Source organism: Podarcis raffonei, chromosome 15 (genome assembly GCF_027172205.1).
Source record: "Podarcis raffonei isolate rPodRaf1 chromosome 15, rPodRaf1.pri, whole genome shotgun sequence".
NCBI lineage: Eukaryota > Metazoa > Chordata > Lepidosauria > Squamata > Lacertidae > Podarcis > Podarcis raffonei.
In genome coordinates, this window is record NC_070616.1 from 2,444,857 (window position 1) to 2,464,156 (window position 19,300).

A 19,300-nucleotide genomic window follows, 5' to 3' on the forward strand; every position below is an offset into this window, starting at 1 on the left:
GCAGAAGGCTAAGCGTTCTTCTTAACCTGGATTCGAGGCAAGTTTAACTTTCAGAAAGCCTTCTCCCTAGAATATTCACCCACGTTATCCCATGATGGGATGTCAAATACCCAGTGAATATTCAGAGCTTTTCAGAACTTGACAGTTGTCGAGAGCAGGCAGTGGCTCGGAGGTCTGTGACACAGCCGCCGTAGTGAAGCTAAGCAGGTTGAGGTCTGGTTTGCGGGTGGATGAGAGACCACTTGGGAATAGCAGTCGGATGGAGTGTAATAAATAAGAAATAGTCTGTGCTAGTGCTTGACAGCTGATGGGTATCACATTGCTTGGATGTGGGGCCTGTTTGCCCTATGTGTTTAAAACCATATCATGCCATTTTGTTATGGCTTCCCCCAAAAGAATCCTGGGAGCTGTAGTTTGTGAAGGGTGCTGACAGTTGCTAGGGGGCCCCTATTCTCCTCACAGAGCTACAATTCCCAGAGCGATTTAACAGTCAACCTCTCTCCCAGGGAATTCTGGGAACTGTAGGGGGAAATAGGGGACCACTCTCAGCACCCTCAACAAACTACAGTTCCCAGGAGTCTTTGGGGGAAGCCATGACAGTTCAGAGCGGTGGGACCAAGTTTCAAATGTATGGGGTAGGTAATGAATGATTTGTGCTTGTTCCTGCCAGCATGGTCAATGGTCAGGAATGATGGGCGCTGGAGTCCAACGACATCAGAGAGGAGGCCACAGCTCCCTTAGCCCTATAGATCATAGACCTATAGAATTGGAGGGGACCATGAGGACCATCTAGTCCAACCCCTTGCAATACAGGAATCTTTTTGCTCAGTGCGGGATTCGAACCCACAACCTTGAGATTAAGAGTCTCATGCTCTACTGACTGAGCAGAAGGGACCATTCTCAGGAGGGAATGCCTCTGGAAGAGGAATTCCCTCCTGAGGGGGCTGAGATGCCTCTTCCCACATCAGGAATGGAGAAATCCTATGGTCTTTCCAATGTCATTGGACTACAACTCCCAGAAGCCACCATGGCTGATGGTCACAAATGATGGGAGTCTCTCCAAAATGGCGGGTGGAAAGAGGATCTCCCCCTTTCCTGAGACCCTTCCTAACCTTCAGGAGTTCTGTGCCCTATATGCTCCCACGAGGGAGGCCGCCAACCAGGGCGGCTTTGAAAGAAGATGAGACAAACTCACGGAGGAGGGCAAGGCTGTCCGTGGCTGCTGGGCAGTGTGGCCTAGTGGTTACAGCGCCGGGCGAGACCTGGGTTCAAATCCCCACCCAAGCCGTTGGGCCGGTCATTCGTCCTCGGCTTAACTAACCTGCCTCACGGGGTTGTTGTGAGGGTGAAATGGGGAGGAGGAGAATGATGGCTGCAAATGTCATGAATAAATATGTCCTGTCTCCTCTGTCGGAGGCAGTAAGTGCCTCTAGAAGGGGGAAGAGCATGCACTGCTGCTGTTGCGCTCAGGTCCCTGTTGGGCTCTCCTTCCCTTCACGTGCCTCTGATTTCCCGCTCGCCCCGGTCTCTGCCCGCCTGTGCTGCTCCTTTGGGTCCCTTGGGCAGTGCCATTCTCGTCCTCTTAGGGCCGCACCAGTTGCCGTGGAGCCGTCCTCGGCCCAGGAACCTTTGGGAACGGTCTTCTCCGCTGGGCGGATGTGCGCTGGGAGCTGTTGCTCGCTGGCATGTTCCATCCTCTTGTGCTCTGTTTCAAAAGAAAACCTCCCTTTTCTTCCCTAGTTCCCTGAAGGTTTCGGACAAGATGGGTTGAGCTTGGAAACCCGGCTGGCAGGGGAAGAAATCCAGCCAGCATTTGTGGGGAGAGGAGAAGGGGGAAGAGGTGCCTTTCAGAGCGCAGGAGGAGAGAGGCGGATCTTGGCCGATGCGTGCTGGAGTGTGCACCTGCGAGCATTGCCATTTTAAAGCATGCATCCCCTTTTAAAAGCCTGGGAGAAGGCGCTTCACACAGCGGTTTAGCAAACATGACTACAGCCTTACATGTTTATGCATATAGGAAGATAACACTGTTCATCATTTTATAAATCTCTTTTTAAAAAAAATATTTTTTATTGGTTTTACATATAATCACATTACGTAACATCATAACCTCTTGTTTTATATCTTTGGCTAAACTGAGCCTAATGACTTCCCTCCCTCCCGTCTGATGGTTTACAAAATTAAAATTTACATCTTTACATTTCGCTTCGTTTCCTATCCTTGTTATATCATTACCTAAAATATTATATGACTCAACCTGAATAGGTAGCAATTTCATCTTACAAATCTTCAGATAACCCTGCTAATGATGTTAATTGCTTACAGTTGTCTTTCAAACATAATATAAATTTATTCCAGTCCTTTTGGAATAATAATAATAATAATAATAATAATAATAATAATAATAATAATAATTTATTTTCACCCCGCCCATCTGGCTGGGTTTTGGAATGCTTGGTCTCGCTGGTTCCGGATTCTTCGGAAGTTTCGCCAGTTCTGCAAAGTCCATCAGTTTAATAAATCTCTTATTGTGACTCCTTTTAGTTTTAATTAATCATTTTAATTATTATTATTACTATTGCTTCATTTCACGTATGAATCACTATTATTATTACTGTTTCATTTCGTTTACAAATTGCTTTCTGCTTAATGTGATTTCACAGTACTGTTTTTTGTTTTTTTTAAAGACTCACATGCAGAACAATTGCACGCATATGCAAAAAGGGGAAATACGTTCCCAACTGCATGTATATTTATATGCTATTATTATTCTTTATTAAATTTGTATACCATCATATACCCACAGGTTTCAGGACGGTTACAACATAAAATCACAAAATAAAACCACAAAATACATTAAAAAAGCAAAGCAACCCAATAACCCCCCAATACGTTTTAAGAGAGCATAGGCTATCAATCACCCAAAGACCTGATTAAGGAGGAAGATTTTTGCCTGGTGTGTAAAGGTGTATAATGAAGGCGCCAGGTGAAGCTCCCTGGGAAGAGCATTCCACAAATGGGGAGCCACTGCAGAAAAGGCCCCGTTCTTGTGTTGCCGCCACCCCCCCCCCAAACTCACATGGAGGAGTCACACAAAGAAAGGCCTCGGAAGATGATCCCCAGATCCGGGTAAGTTCATATGGAAAGAATTAAAACAGATAGGCTAAAATAAATAAGTAAAACATTTGCATATATAAAACCAGTTTCAAATACATCTGCCTACTGACTGGGAGAAACCCCCCCTTTAAACTTAAAAACTTGCTTTAGCCCTTTGATATTCCAGCCCTTCTTAATTGCAAAACATCCTAAAATCTTCACGTTGGAGGCTTGGTACCGCTCTGGAATATAGCTGTAATTATGCAAGATTTGAGATTTCAGCAGGGACTGAGACCTCCAGACACTTTCTGTATGATTTGCGTAGAGAACCTGCAGCAGAACCATCGTTTTCAAGGCAGCCCCCTTTGCAAGCCTGGCAAGCCTGGAACTATCCTAAATAATCAGATAGTCTTTACTCTTGGACTTTGTTCTTTTATGTACCTATTTCTAGTTTATGGTTTCATTTTTCATCTTTTAATTTCCATCTGCTGTTATAACTATTGTCTCTGTTTTGTATACATCAGAAAACACAATGCACACACTCACAAAACCAGGTCTTCTTAACTGCAGAAAACTCCGCTCCCCAGCAAAAAAACAAAAACATTTTGGGATCCAATCCCTGTATAGCAATTCTCCTGTTTCTTACTTCCCTGCAACTCTCTGGGCCTCCATTGCTGCCCATTTTCCAGTTCTTTGAGGTTCCCCTGCCAGACCCTGATTCTCTTAATTCCATCTGTTTGCACAAAACAATTTTCGTGGCCAATTGAGTGTGCTGCTGCTGCTGCCGCCGCCGCCACCAGTTAACACTCATTAGTAATAAAACCTGATTTTTTTTATACTCTAATGAGCGTGGGATATTTCTCCTGCCTCCCCCTCCTTTTGCAGGGAATTTCTCTCTGCAGCTTATGGTGCTTTCGTTAATTCCGTGGTTATTTTATTTTAAAATCCCACCTCTTCTACAAAATGCTCAGGTCAGCCTAGAGGGGTTCTGCCCTCCAGTTCCAGCCTCACGACGACCCTGTGAGGTAGACCAGGCTGAGGAGGCAGTCACTGGCCTGATATTTCAGTGACCTCACCTGAGCATTCCAGGTATTAATTCTGTTTATTCTTGGGATTTCCCCCCTCTCTACTGTAGCTTGTTCGGGGTGGGTTGGGGTTCAAAGCTTTCTGAATTTCTGATGGTTAAAATGCATCTCCCCGCCAAAAAAATAATAATGTTGGGAGGCATCCAGAACAAAGGTACAGTGGTACCTCGAGTTACAAACGCCTCCCTCAGGTTACAAACGCTTCAGGTTACAAACTCCGCTAACGTGGAAGAGTTACCTCAAGTTGAGAACTTTGCCTCAGGATGAGAATGGAAATCGTGTTGCGGTGACGCAGCGGCAGCAAGAGGCCCCATTAGCAAAAGCACACCTCTAGTTAAGTACAGTTTCAGGTTAAGAACGGACCTCCGGAAAAAACTAAGTTCGTAACTAAAAGTACCACTGTAATAGAATCATAGAATACAGTCATACCTCATGTTACGTCCGCTTCATGTTATGTTCTTTCAGGTTACGTCCCGCGGCGACCTGGAAGTACCACAAAGGGTTACTTCCGGGTTTTGCCGCTCGTGCATGCGCAGACGCGCAAAATGATGTCATGCGCATGCGCAGAAGCGGTGAGTCGCAACCCACGCGTGTGCAGACGCGCCACTGCGGGTTGCGCTCTTTTCATGTTGCGAACGGGCCTCCGGAACACATCCCGTTCACAACCAGAGGTACCACTGTAGCAGAATTTGAGAGTTCGAAGGGAACCAGGGGTCATTTAGTCCAACCCCCCTGCAATGCAGGAATCTCAGCTAAAGTGTCCATGACAGATGGTCATCCAAGGAAGGTAGGAGTCATATGCTTTTCCCGATTTTAGCCCACCCACCACTGGCACATGGCACATGGCCCCCACAAAGTCCCCCTCAAGCTCCTGAGATGCCTTATCCCAGCGGTGGGCGGGGCCTGAAGGTAAAGTGGGTGGAGCAACAGATGTGACCCCCCCTCCCTTTTGTGATATAGTAGACCACATCTCGGCCAGTAGAACCCCAGAGTGGTCTGCGACTGGACCTAACGGTCAGGGGTCCCCTTACCTTTACCTTTTTAGACCACATTTCAAGTGCAATCTCTTTCTCCCTATACTATATTAGCACAAGTCTGTCGTCACGCTGTTTTCAGTGGCTGTTTCCCAAGGTTCTAAAGGCAGGGGCAGGGGAAAGAGGAGGGGGCAAGGGAAAAAAGGGGGGGGGACTCCTGTCTGTAGAAAATGACTGGTGGGGGGGTAAGGGCAGGCCTTGTTCTCTGTGAGAGAGGGGTCTAGACCTCTGGCGAGAGGGGGAAGAGAAGGGAGGCACTGTGGAAGGGGCTGGTGGAATTGGGTGGGGGTTAATAATGGTTACCCACCCTCCCGGAGAGCCTGATCTGGAGGATGCCAAGGCAGGTTCTGGGTGTCCTCCGTTTCTTTAAATGATTTCTTTCTCTCCCTGTCTGGGACGCAGTTCAGGAATTGCCACTCCGAATCCTATGCCCAGCTTGGCTCTTTGCTGTGGCAAAGATAGCCCAGCGGGCAGTGCGAGGGGAAGCAAGTGTGAATTATAAATGTTCTTGGCAGGCGAAATAATTTGGGCTTTCGGTGTGCGAATAATGCCAGGCGGAAGGTGTGCCAAGTACGCTCTGCACGCCCGAAACCTGAAAAGTGTTTGGCTGTGCCATCCTGTGGGGGAAGCGGTTGCGTGGCTTGCATTAATTGTGCCTTGGGGGGGGGGTCACAATTTCACCCCCAGAGGTGGACTCCATTGTATCTCAAGACAGACGGATGATATTAAAAAATTAAATTAATCTGCCTATATCAGTCGGGGGCACCTTGTTACTTGCACCATTGAAGCTGGGATTGGGAAAGCATAGGGCAGGGTGGAGAGGGGCTGAAAGTGGACCCCAATACCTCTCTGTGTGGCCCCCAGGACACTCTCCCCAAGCCACACACTACACTGATTTGCACTTGAGTGTTTTTGCCCGGCTGTAAAAGTCTCCCCTTGAACTCTGACCCTGCCTCCTTGCTTGCCTGTGTGAAGAAAGGTTTTTGTTGTTGTTGTTTAGTCGTTTAGTCGTGTCCGCCTCTTCGTGACCCCCTGGACCAGAGCACGCCAGGCCCTTCTGTCCTCCACTACCTCCCGCAGTTTGGTCAGACTCATGTTTGTGGCTTCGAGAACACTATCCAACCATCTCATCCTCTGTCGTCCCCTTCTCCTTGTGCCCTCCATCTTTCCCAACATCAGGGTCTTTTCCAGGGAGTCTTCTCTTCTCATGAGGTGGCCAAAGTCTTGGAGCCTCAGTTTCAGGATCTGCCCTTCCAGGGAGCACTCAGGGCTGATTTCCTTCAGAATGGAGAGGTTTGATCTTCTTGCAGTCCATGGGACTCTCAAGAGTCTCCTCCAGCACCAGAATTCAAAAGCATCCATTCTTTGGCGATCAGCCTTCTTTATGGTCCAGCTCTCACTTCCATACATCACTACTGGGAAAACCATAGCTTTAACTATATGGACCTTTGTTGGCAAGGTGATGTCTCTGTTTTTTAAGATGCTGTCTAGGTTTGTCATTGCTTTTCTCCCAAGAAGCAGGCGTCTTTTAATTTCGTGGCTGCTGTCACCATCTGCAGTGATCATGGAGCCCAAGAAAGTAAAATCTCTCACTGCCTCCATTTCTTCCCCTTCTATTTGCCAGGAGGTGATGGGACCAGTGGCCATGATCTTCATTTTTTTGATGTTGAGCTTCAAACCATATTGTGCACTCTCCTCTTTCACCCTCATATATATGTAAATACAGAGCCCTTTTACTTGGCTGTGGTTGAACTGTGGCTTGCCTTTCAAAGCGAAGAGTCGCAACATTTGCTTCTTCTACTTTTCCCTTTGGGCCTGCAAGTGGCCCCCAGAAGACTGTCTGCAGGACAATGCGGCCCTTGAGACAATGAGCTTTGCAGCCCTAATCCCGCCCTTCCCCATTGCTGCAAGCCAGGAGATGGCATGCGGTGCTGTGGGGTGGGAGAGGACTGCCCCAGTTTCCAGCCTCCGTTTCAGGACAGCTGCTTCACTTACAAACCCACCAAGGAGACCTCTGGTGCTGGCATTAGCATTCAGGTCCTGCTTCTGACTTTGCTTTCCCTGTTCGATCGCCTCGGGCTGCCTTTCGGGTGCGTGTGTGCAGGGGGAGTCAGAGGACAGAGCGAGACTGGATTGATGGCAGGCTCTTGGCATTCCCATCATGGCAAGGAGGGCAAAGGAAGTGAGGTGGGAAGGGTCTGGGCGAGGGCAGTTCCAGAGCTCAGAGGCCACCTGCATCTATCATGCGCTCTTTCTAAGAATTGCAAGCCTTTTTTTAAAGGTGCCAGCAGTCCTTTTTTCTGGTAAGGAAAAGAAAAGGGAGTTCCTGTTACTCAAATTTTATTAGCTTTGGTGAAGACTTGACATTTTTATCCCCCCAAAAGTTTTTGGTTGAGTTTCCACTGAAATGAGGCTGCATTTTAATGTTTTAACGTTGTGTTTTAATCTTGTTTTTTAAGCAGTATTTCAATCAATTGTTTTTATATTTGGTGTTAGCCGCCCTGAGCCCGGTCTTGGCTGGGGAGGGTGGGGTATAAATAAAAATTATTATTATTATTATTATTATTATTATTATTATTATTATTAAAAGTGCCGTGGCGCAGAATGGCTGCAGTAAAACAAGGCCATGGCGTTGCGTACGGGCGAGGCCATCGCACACAAAGCACTTGGCGTCAATGTTTTCAAGCTCCTTGAGTAGAGTGCCACTGAGCATGTTAAGAGTGCACGTGTTCGGGACCGAGGGAGCTATAGAACTCGCTAGGGAGAGCAGTGATGGCCACCAATCTAGACGGCCTTCGAAAAAGATTGGGCCAATTCAGGGAGGAGAAGGCAATCGATGGCTAGCTCTGCCACCCAGGTTGTGGGTTTGAGCCCCACGTTGGGTAAATGATTCCTGCATTTCAGGGGGTTGGACTAGATGACCCTCGGGGTCCCTTCTGACGCTACAATTCTACGATACTTCGTGATGGCTATGCTCTTGCCGCCATGGTCAGAGGCAGCAGTGCTTCTGAATTCCTGTTGCTGGAAACCCCCGGAGAGGAGAGCGCTCCTGTGTTCGAATCCTGCTTGTGGGTTTCCCACAGGCCACTGTGAGAACAGAAGGATGGACTGGGTGGGCCATTGGCCTGATCCTGATCATCTTCTTATGTTCTTATAGAATAGTTAAGGGCTTTGTACGCACCAGGCATTTTAAACCACGGCTGAGGTTCCCTCCCAGCTAAGCAAGTCTTGGTTTCATTTGCCATTTCTGTCATCTGGCACTCCCCCCCCCCCACAAAAAAGTAAAGAATTGCAGAGTTCAGGTATAAACACTCCCCAGTGCCAGGCTACTGAAAGGGCGGGGGTCATGCAGGGCCGGATCAACAAACCACCTCTTCATATTAACATGCAATGCAAGGAGCCGAGTTCGAAAGCAGCGGGGAACCAAGCGACGCCTCCGTTTGTATTACATTTTTCACTGCTCAGCTGAAGTTTTAAAATGACTTCTGAACGGCAGGGGGAAAAGAAAGATTAGACGAGGTTCCCTTAACAGGTCCTGGCATTAACCTCGCTGCTTGCAAACCGAGATCAAGAAAGCACTCTTGCAAGCTAGTTATTTTTTGGGGGGGGGGGAATCAAACAGTCCAATGGGAAATAAATGTTGGGGGGTTTCCCCCGTAGGAAGGGGCTGGATGGAATGAAAAAGGATTTCAGGGGTTCAGAGTCAAAAAAGGGGCCATTTGTCTTGGTGTTGCCTATACAGTGGTACCTCGGGCTACATACGCTTCAAGTTACAGACTCTGCTAACCCAGAAATAGTACCTTGGGTTAAGAACTTTGCTTCAGGATGAGAACAGAAATCATGCTCTGGTGGCGCGGCAGCAGCAGGAGGCCCCATTAGCTAAAGTGGTGATTCAGGTTAAGAACAGTTTCAGGTTAAGTACGGACCTCCGGAACGAATTAAGTACTTAACCCGAGGTACCACTGTACTGGCAGCGATTCTCTGGAGCTTCAAACAGGAGTCTTTCCCCTCCAGCCCTGCCTGGAAATGTCTTCGGTGATTGAAGCTACGCAAAGCAGCTGCTCTCTCATTGGGTTGAGACCTGTCCGCTGAATTAAACCAAGTTTCCAGCCCTCATGGTTCGGAATTAAAGGCTGTTCTTAAACAGGAACATGCTGAGAAAGGCAATGACTGGCTCCCCAAGTCACAGAAGCGTCAAGGCTGAACGGGGATTTGAACCCTGGTCTCTCCCAAGTCCTAGTCTGATGCTCTATAACCCCTTCACCACAACTGGACTTCATGTGGGGCGGGGGGGCTGAGAGCTATATCTAGTTCTGGCCCCCGAGAAGAGAAGCCTGAGCTCCACATCCCTTAATCGCTTCGGTGAGCATATTCATTCGGTGAGGTCCAGCGCTGAGGGCTTTCTGGCGGTTACTTCGCTGCGAGAAGCCAAGTTACAGGGACCAGGCAGAGGGCCTTCTCGGTAGTGGCACCTGCCCTGTGGAACGCCCTCCCACCAGATGTCAAAGAGAACAACAACTAGCAGACTTTTAGAAGACATCTGAAGGCAGCCGTGTTTAGGGAAGCTTTTAATGTTTAATAGGTTATTGTATTTTAGTGTTTTGTTGGAAGCTGCCCAGGGTGGCTGGGGAAACCCAGCCAGATGGGCGGGGTATAAATAATAAATTATTATTATTATTATTATTATTATTATTATTATTATTATTATTATTATTACGCACCCGGGCCGTGTTGGTGGATCAAGCAGAAAGTCCAGCCCACCTCAGTAGATCTGGCAGGCCTGAAAACTCCTCATTCCGTTGCCTTATCTAACCTCTCTGGGTGGAAAGGGAGAGGGGGACATCTTCTTCCTGCCCACCCGCCTCACCCCAGGAATTGGGAGGGGACCCTCCTTGCTTTCCCTCTTAGCGCCCCACCCCACCCCTTTCGCCACAAAGGCTGATTGGGGTGCATCGTCCCACCCTCATCCGTGTGGGGGCACCTGAGTGGCTTTTACAGCTGCAGGAATTGCATCACTGTGGGATGCAGTAGGAGGCGGTTGCCATGGCAACGACACAGGCCTCAAGCTGCTAGCGAAGGAGCTTTGCGTGGGATTGGGATGGGGAGGCGGGCGCTACAGCAGAAGGGCAGGGGGAGTGGGGTTTTTTGGGGGGGCGGGTGGGTTTCACAGCAGAGCCTAGGAGATGATCCTGGCAACAGACTGCGCTTGAATGGGAGCTTTAAGGCAGGGATAGGCAACCGAACGGCCTCTAGATGTTTCGAACTACAGTTCCCGTCTTCACGGCTGTGTTTGCTGCTGGGAGTTGTAGCAACATCTCGAAGGTGCCAGGTGGGCAAAGGCTGCTCTGGGGGGAGGCCGTGGTCCTCCAGATGTTGTTAGATTCCCATCTGGCTAAATCGTGAGACTGTTAATTTCAGAGTTGTGGGTTCAAGTGCCACGTTGGGCAAACGATTCCTGGGTTGGAATAGATGACCCTTGGGGTCCCTTCTGTCTCTACAATTCTGTGATGCCTTCTCCACCAATGGCCAGCAAAGTCTGGCAAGCGCCCAGTTTGCTCCCCCTGTTTATAAGGAGAAAGGATTGTTTGAAAGAGCAAACTCACAGAAAAATTAAAGTTTGCAGCCAGGCGGAAGTAAAGGTCGAATGATGAAGTGCGGCTGCTCTTGCTAAATTTATGCCCTTCTATAACGCTACTGGAACCCCGTCAGCTTAGAGATAATTGAAAAGATATCTGCCCCAGTGCTCTGAAACGGTGACTGTAAAGTAATAACAACAATAATTAATAATAAAGAGAATACTGATAGGGGTGTTGTTGTTGTTATTGCTCTCCTTTTGAAAAGAGGCGGCCAAAAATGTTCCTCTTTCTCTTGGGGATTTTCGTTTTGTGGCCTCTTAATTGTTTTCTGGGAAGAAGGGAACTGCTGTAGGTTGGGGGGGGGAGATGTTATTTCCAGTTTATTTCTTTCCCCGCTGTGACACCTTCATTGTTCTGCCCTGGGGAAGAGGATTTGGGATGCAAACCTCAACCCTCAAATTTCCCTAGGAGGAGACAAAGAGAGCACAGTTTGACACCGACACATTTGCATGGTGCTCCGTGACTCTCCCAGAATGTTGCAAGTTTTCTGGAACTTGGAAATGTGCAGAAGCATCACTAAACTCTCATATTACACTGCAGTAAACTGGGTCAATTGGTATGTTACCTGGAGAGTCACCCGCATCTTGTGGCATGGGCAAGAGTATCAGAAGAGTGGATGAGGCCAGTGGTCCATCCAGTCCTGCATCCCGCTCTCACAGAATCATGAGGACTAGTAACTTGCCTCTTGAAAAGAAAAGTGAGATTCTCTGAAAGCTGAATTCTGCGTCTAGTGTCAATAGCAAGAATCCGAGAAGAGCCTGGTGGCCAATCTACACAAACACCCTCTTCTCACAGTTGGCCTGAGAGATGGTGACTGGTCCCATTCTCACCTAGAAAGCTTTGCAGCTGGGGCAGGATCTGAACCCTGGATCTTAACATCTGGCACCCTTAACCACTACACCAACCTGGTGCCCTCCAGATGTTTGGAACTACGACTCCCACAATTCATCTTGTGAGATGTCCTGAGACCTTTGGTTGAAGGATGGTATAATAATAATAATAATAATAATAATAATAATAATAATAATAATAATAATATCGGAACTGCTTCCACGACAAAGCTGTTGCGTTTGAGGTGACTTCTGGCAATGCAAAAAACCTGGATCTGCATTCACACATTCAGGCCATCCCTTCCGCCTCCCCCAACCCCCATGAATTTCAGAGGCAGGATAAATTATGCAGTGCAACTCAACATGTTTCATTGGGCCCGACTGATGCGAGGTGGAGATGTTGCTTGTGGGGTGTTTTGTTTTGAACCATCAGTTTTGCAGAATGGGGGTGGGTTTGCTGCTTCACCCCCAAGCACACAGGAACCCGATCCTATTTCTAATGTGTTTGGGGGGTGGGGGTGGCCCCTAGTCTCCCTCCCTCCCTATAATGCAGCCACCTTCTCGAAAGAAGCGCCCCAGTCCTGGCCTGGCCTTGCCACAGCAAATTGGCACAAAGCATCAGGCTTCAAGGCGGCGGATTCAAGGACGCGTGGTTAATTGTGCAAAAGTGGGGAAGTGTGTCAGGCTGTTGGGGAGGGGGAGCGAGCAGGGGCCGCACGCCTGACTGAGTACAGAGTGGGTGGCTGGGATGCTCTAGGAGGTAATAATGCATTAATGTGAGAGGAAGGAGTTGGTGCCTCTGGGGAGGGGGAGAGGCGGTGGGCATCTGGCACCCGCCCACTTTCTTGTCTTCTCACATCTGCATTGTGTTCATCTGGGTGCCTTATTTTTTGCAGAACAGGGTCTGGGCACAGACTCTCTGTGCATAATACAGTGGTACCTCGGGTCACATACACATCAGGTTACAGATGCTTCAGGTTACAGACTCCGCTAACCCAGAAATAGTACCTCTGGGCAGCTTCCAACAGAAGGTTGAAAATACATTAAAACATAAGTTCTTAAAAACTTCCCTAAACAGGGCTGCCTTCGGATGTCTTCTAAAAGTCAGATAGTTGTTTATTTCTTTGACATCTGATGGGAGGGCGTTCCACAGGTGGATGCCCCCACCGAGAAGGCCCTCTGCCTGGTTCCCTGTAACCTTACTTCTAGCAGGAAGGGAACCACCAGAAGGCCCTTGGTGCTCGACCTCCGTGTCTGGGCTGAATGATGGGGGTGGAGACGCTCCTTCAGGTATACAGGACCAAGGCCGTTTAGGGCTTTAAAAGTCAGCACCAACACTTTGAATTGTGCTCAGAAATGCAGAAGAGTCCATGCCATGCAGGAAACCCCAATTTCCTTTCCCAGAGATGTCCATTGACCGTGGGATGGGGCATAGCTCAGTCACCTCTGCCTGGCTGCGGTGTGGAGTAAGATCCACCAGGGCAGGCTTTGCCCAACTGGCATTGGCCCCCCTTGATGGCTGAACCATGCGGGGGCTGGCAAGTGTAGGAGGTGTCATCTGGGGGACTGGCAGGAGGTCTCAGCAAGAACATCAGCAGCAAGTTGGCGAGGCAGGGCCTGGCCAGAGAAGGGTCCCTATTTTGGCCCCTAGTGATGGCAGGCTTTGTTGTTATTTAGTCGTTTAGTCGTGTCCCCGTCTTCGTGACCCCCTGGACCAGAGCACGCCAGGTCCTCCTGTCTTCCACGGCCTCCCACAGTTTGGTCAGACTCATGCTGGTAGCTTTGAGAACACTGTCCCACCATCTCGTCCTCTGTCGTCCCCTTCTCCTTGCACCCTCCATCTTTCCCAACGTCAGGGTCTTTCCCAGGGAGTCTTCTCTTCTCCTGAGGTGGCCAAAGTATTGGAGCCTCAGCTTCAGGATCTGTCCTTCCAGTGAGCACTCGGGGCTGATTTCCTTCAGAATGGATAGGTTTGATCTTCTTGCAGTCCATGGGACTCTCAAGTCTCCTCCAGCACCAGAATTCAAAAGCATCCATTCTTTGGCGATCAGCCTTCTTTATGGTCCAGCTCTCACTTCCATACATCACTACTGGGAAAACCATAGCTTGAACTATACGGACCTTTGTTGGCAAGGTGATGTCTCTTCTTTTTAAGATGCTGTCTAGGTTTGTCATTGTCATTGCTTTTCTCCCAGGCTAGCTAGCTGCTATAAAGGGGTGCTGCCCGGGAAAACTGAGGCACTAGGGGAAGTGACATCAGAACCCTGCCCACTGATGCTTATAAAAGGGGGAAGGAGCTTTAATAGCCAGGTGACAATTCAGGTGTGAGAGGTTTACAGCGGGGGCTCAGAATACAGGCCACCCCACCTTGACGCTCCAAGGCACCGTACGTTTAAGTGAAATTGCGTATATTTGAAACATGGTTGGGAAATCCTGCAAACACCCCATTCTGCTCCTTTTTGTGATGTTTTCGGGACTCTTCACTTCTGGGATTGGTGCCATGTGCACACATAGAGTCATACACATATTGAATGCACATAAATGGGGGTTGCCTGTATGGTTATGATTTTCTTAATAAATGCATTAGTCCTTGACTTACAACAAATTTCAGTATTATTATTCAACTTACTAGTCACTTCTTTTTTTAACAGAAGTAACTCAAGCCAATTTATGACAAATCAATAGAGAGATAGATAGATAATTTATTACGGTCGAAGACCAGCTTATAAAACACACTTGGGGGTACAATCCCAGAAGGAAAACAAACATTTAAAACAATGTACAACAATAAATTTGAAATTTATAAATGCAATAAGTGAATAGACACTTAAAACTTTAAGACAGAATCTGGTGACAAATCAATAACAACATCCGGGCAGTAGTGCTACCCCACTGTGGCGGTTAGAGTGTCAGACTAGGATCTGGGAGAGACATGGGTTCGAATCCCCTCTTGGGCATGAAGCTCACTGGATATGTGACCTTGGGCCACAGGGCTTGCCTCTCAGCCTCTATCACAGGGTTGTTGTGTGGGATTAAACGCGGAATGGGAGAACCATGTACAGTGGTACCTCAGGTTAAGTACTTCGTTCCGGAGGTCTGTTCTTAACCTGAAACTGTTCTTAACCTGAAGCACCACTTTAGCTAATGGGACCTCCTGCTGCCGCCGCGCCGCCGGAGCACGATTTCTGTTCTTATCCTGAAGCAAAGTTCTTAACCTGAAGCACTATTTCTGGGTTAGCAGAGTGTGTAACCTGAAGCGTATGTAAGCTGAGGTACCACTGTACGCCGCCTCAAGCTCCTTCGTGAAAAAAGCGGGATAGAAATGCAATAAGTAAATGAATGAATGAATACAATTACACAGCGCTCTCACGACTTGCTGCCATCTTGGCCCAGAGCTCCCCATCAGACTTTGAGTGACCGGCCCCCTCTCTCTGGTCCTGTTGACAGATTTCAACTATGGCATGGAGGATTATGACGCTGAGGGGAACGAGGAGCCCAAGGTCCCCCCCGGGGGCTCGGAGACCATGCCCTACATCGACGAGTCGCCCACCATGTCGCCTCAGCTCAGCGCCCGCGGCCAAGAGGGCGGGAACGGCGGAGACGGGTGCGAGAGCCTCTCGCCCACCCCAGCGGATGGACTGGGGACTGTGGTAAGTGGTTGGGGGTCCGGGCAAAAATGCCATTCCCCCCCCCTCTTTGTTGTTGGTGATGGTTTATTATGCTTTGCTATGATAGCGTACGGCGTTTGAGGTGCTTCGCATTTACTGGGTCAGGCTGCTTGCCCACCTACCTCAGTATTGTCCGCACTAACCGGCAGCAGCTGTCCCGAGTTCCAGGCAGGAAGTAATTTTCCAGCCCTGCCGGGAGAGGAGTTCCATAGTTTTAACTATGTTCTGTGTGAAGAAGTCATTTCTGTGGGACAGATTGTGGAGGTGGGGGGCAGACGTGATGGGTGACCCCCCCTTTTTGCTGTTTAAATTTGAGCATGGGAGAAGCAAGCCCATCTTTAAAACCTGGCAGGTGCTGTGTTTGTTTTATTTATTTAATGTGTCTAATTCGGCGATTCTCTCGTGCTGGAGCAGGTCGTGGGACATTTGCATTTTTAAAACCCAAGAACTGATAAGGTGTTGCGGAGGTTAAAAGGACTTTGCAAAGTTGCTTTGCATGTTGTGAAAGGCAGGTGAGGTGGAAATATGACTTCAAACCTTATTACGGAAAGGCACCAGAGCCACGTTTGCAGGGTGCTATTGGCCAGTGTCTGGGAAGCCTTTCCTAGACCCACCCAAGGGTGTGCGGTTACCATAAGCAGTTTGATGCCCTCTCAACAGCTTCAATCTGTTACAGATGCCACAAAATATCTGTTTGCATTTGTAAGAATTCCATCGCCCACTGCAGCAGCAGCTGCCCTTTGGAACTCCCTGCCTATTGACACCAGGCAGGAAACTTTACTGTCCTCTTTTCTGTGCCTGGTTAAAACCTTTCCGTTTCGCCAAGCCTACCCAGTTATCTGGAATGTAGCACCTTTTAATTTGTTTTTCATTTATTGCTTATTTTAATTTTTTGAATGTTTTAAACTATTGTGGTTAATTGTTTTCATCGCATTGCAGGGGGTTGGACTAGATGACCCCGGGTCCCTTCCGGCTCGATCTGTCGTTTTAATATTTTATCTTTTTTTGTAAACTGCTTTAAGAGTTTGTTTTGCATTTTTGCAATCCAAAGGTGTATGAATTTTATGAAATGTGGCTGAAGGCTGCAGTATGAGGGGACCCCCTTGGTCCTGAGTGCTTGCTGTTTCATTTTCTTCATCTGGCCCTGAGGCCTTGGGCAGAGAGGCCTCTTTCACAGCCTGCTACCTGGGAAGGCAAGGCAGGGCCAGAGCTCAGCATCAGAGCACCTGATCTGCATGCAGAAGGTCCCAGGTTCGATTCCCGGTATCTCCTGGTGGGGCTGTAGACGTAGCTGCCCGTCCGTGTGGGCAATAATAGTGAGCTGGGTGGACTCAGGTTCTCATTCAGTATAAAGCAGCGTCTCTTTAAAATCAGTCCTTATTACAGAAGCACGAGGACCAGAATTTCCCCGCCTGAAATCCTGGACAGCTGCTGCCAGTTAGTGTAAGCAATACTGAGGTAGATGGTATAAGGCAGCTTCCTAGCCCTGGAAATCACTTTCTGCCAGGTCTTCATTTTAAAATCTCAGGTTAGGAGGGAACCAACTTCCCGTGATCTGGGCTCCTTGCCCCACCTGGTGGCCATAATGAGCTACCACACTGCTTTTTCTTTCTTTTTTTAAGGTTTCTGATTAGAAAAGACGACACCTGTCCCCCATATATCTGCTTTTCCTCGTACATGATTTAAGAATCAAAATTCAGTATGGTGGGTGTTTGAGGGTGTGTGTGTTGCAGCACCAGGGTTTTTGCTGTGGGGAGCATGCAGAAGAAAAGCCCTGCAAGCCACATGGGAAATAGCTTGCCTTTGTTGAGGCCGAGGCCCCATAGCTGAGGGGATTTGCAAGCCTTAAAACCCACAAATCCTCCCGTTCCCTTGCAGTTAACTCTTAGCCTCCCACGTTGTCCTGGGTGGAAAGCGTGGCTGGCTTTGAGGCACCCGTCACGACCGTCACCTACTCCTTCATATTCCCTGCGCTGGCACCTTCTCCCAGTTTTTGTCTTGGCTTCAAGTCTCTAGTCCTCATTGTCTTTGCTGCACTTTTTTTTTTTTAAGGATCTCTACTACTTATCCCTGACTCTGCTCTCTCTTCTCCTCCCACTGCCCAACTCTGCCTCTCCTGCCCCCCCCCAATTCCCCACACAAATCCTTTCCTTAAGGGGCAGGTAAAACCACACATGATGTTAAATGTGGTTTTTGTGTGATTTCAAGCATGTTTTAACCTGTTTTTAATTTATTGCTTTTTTAAATGTTTTAAAACTATTGTGGTTAATTGTTTTTGTAGCATTGCAGGGGGTTGGACTAGATCAGGCATCCCCAACCTTTGGCCCTCCAGATGTTTTGGCCTACAACTCCCATGATCCCTAGCTAACAGGACCAGTGGTCAGGGATGATGGGAATTGTTGTCCAAAACATCAAGTTTCTAGCCCTTATGGATGTCAATAGATTCTAGAGAAAGCTTAATGGCCGGCAGAGGGACCGGAGGATCCTGCTGCATCGCTGATGGCTCTGTTCAGGAAAATTACTACGAGGGAGGCAAAATACTGTAAAAACACACAAACAGCCTGCTTGATACACCTGTTATATTTCACGTTAGTCCAAGCGTATTGCAAGGAAACGATAACACTGGTGCACTGGTAGTGCCGGTTTTCCTGTAAGTCTACTGTTTGATTGAAAAACGATAAAAATGGTTTTAAAATAAAATAAGCAAAAATTAATTGCAGTGTGACTTACAGGGATTTAGTTAGAGGTGTTTAGGCAGAATCACAACAACCCTGTGAGATAGTTTTGGCTGAGAGGCAGCGAGTGGCCCAAGGTCACCTGGTGAAACCTTCACGGCGGGGTGGAGATTTGAACCCTGCCGTGGTTGCGTCCTGTCTTAAGCGGGGGGGCTGACAGGGGTGGGCTAGAGGACCTCTGAGGGGCTCCCCAACTCTGTGCTTCTAGGCGGCGGCTTGTTCTTTTTGCATTTCTTTATTACGGTTTCCTCCAAAGCATGTGCCCTGTCCCCGCCCCCCGCTTCTCTTGCGACAACCCTGTGAGGTAGGCCACAGGCTAGGTTGAGAGAAGCCAATTGTCGGGCAGATAGTGAGCAGCTGAAGCTGAGTTTTCTCTCCCCAGCTCCATGTCCAGCACAAGGACATAAGAGGAGCGTGCTGGATCAGGCCAATTTCTCCTGTGGTCTTCAGAAGCACCGTTGCCTCTGACTGGAGGCAGCGCATAGCCACCCAGGCTCGTAGCCATCAATATAGTAGTAGTAATAATAATAATAATAATAATAATAATAATAATAATAATAATAAGCAGCAAGAATACTTATCGCAAAGTATTGGAAGACGCAAGATCTACCCACTCTGGAAGAATGGCAGATGAAACTGATTGACTGTATGGGACTGGCAGAAATGACGAGCAGAATCCACGACCAGGGAGAAGAGTCGGCTGAAGAAGATTGGAAAAAATTTAAGGACTATTTACAGAAATACTGTAAAATTAAGGAAAGTTAAATGGTGTTGGATTGAAAATGAATGGTTTCTAGCTGTAATGATATAAAGGAACATAGATGGGAAAAAAGGGTTTGAAAAATAAGGTAATGTTATAAGCTGTAATGCTTTAAATGAAGGATTTGCTGAACAAATAATATTAATTGGGATACAAGGAGGAGAAGTATGAGGAGGTCTGAGAAATTTGTTATTTAAAAGTATGATTTATGAACTTTATGTCTTTTTTAATGTTTTTGTTTGTTCTGTTTTTGTTTGTTTGTTTAAAAAATTGGAAAATTTAATAAATATTCTTTAAATAATAATAATAATAATAATAATAATAATAATAATAATAATAATAATAATATTTTATTTATATCCCACCCTCCCCAGCTGAAGCCGGGCTCAGAGCGGCTAGCAACAGTAAAAGTAACACAATTTACATAAAACCACAATCAATTAATTAAAATACATTCTA

The 19,300-nt window shown here is 47.7% G+C and overlaps 1 protein-coding gene across 3 annotated transcripts in view; it reads left to right on the forward strand.

Annotated features, from left to right (window-relative positions):
- The window catches only part of ABR (ABR activator of RhoGEF and GTPase), a 119,059-nt gene that overhangs the window by 31,276 nt on the left and 68,483 nt on the right, over window positions 1-19,300 (forward strand). For all 3 annotated transcript variants that reach the window (XM_053367620.1, XM_053367618.1, XM_053367619.1), the window contains exon 2: window positions 15,126-15,328. In XM_053367620.1, coding sequence (XP_053223595.1) covers window positions 15,140-15,328 — 189 coding nt within the window. In that variant the 5' untranslated portion in view covers window positions 15,126-15,139. The remainder of the gene's footprint in view (window positions 1-15,125; window positions 15,329-19,300) is intronic.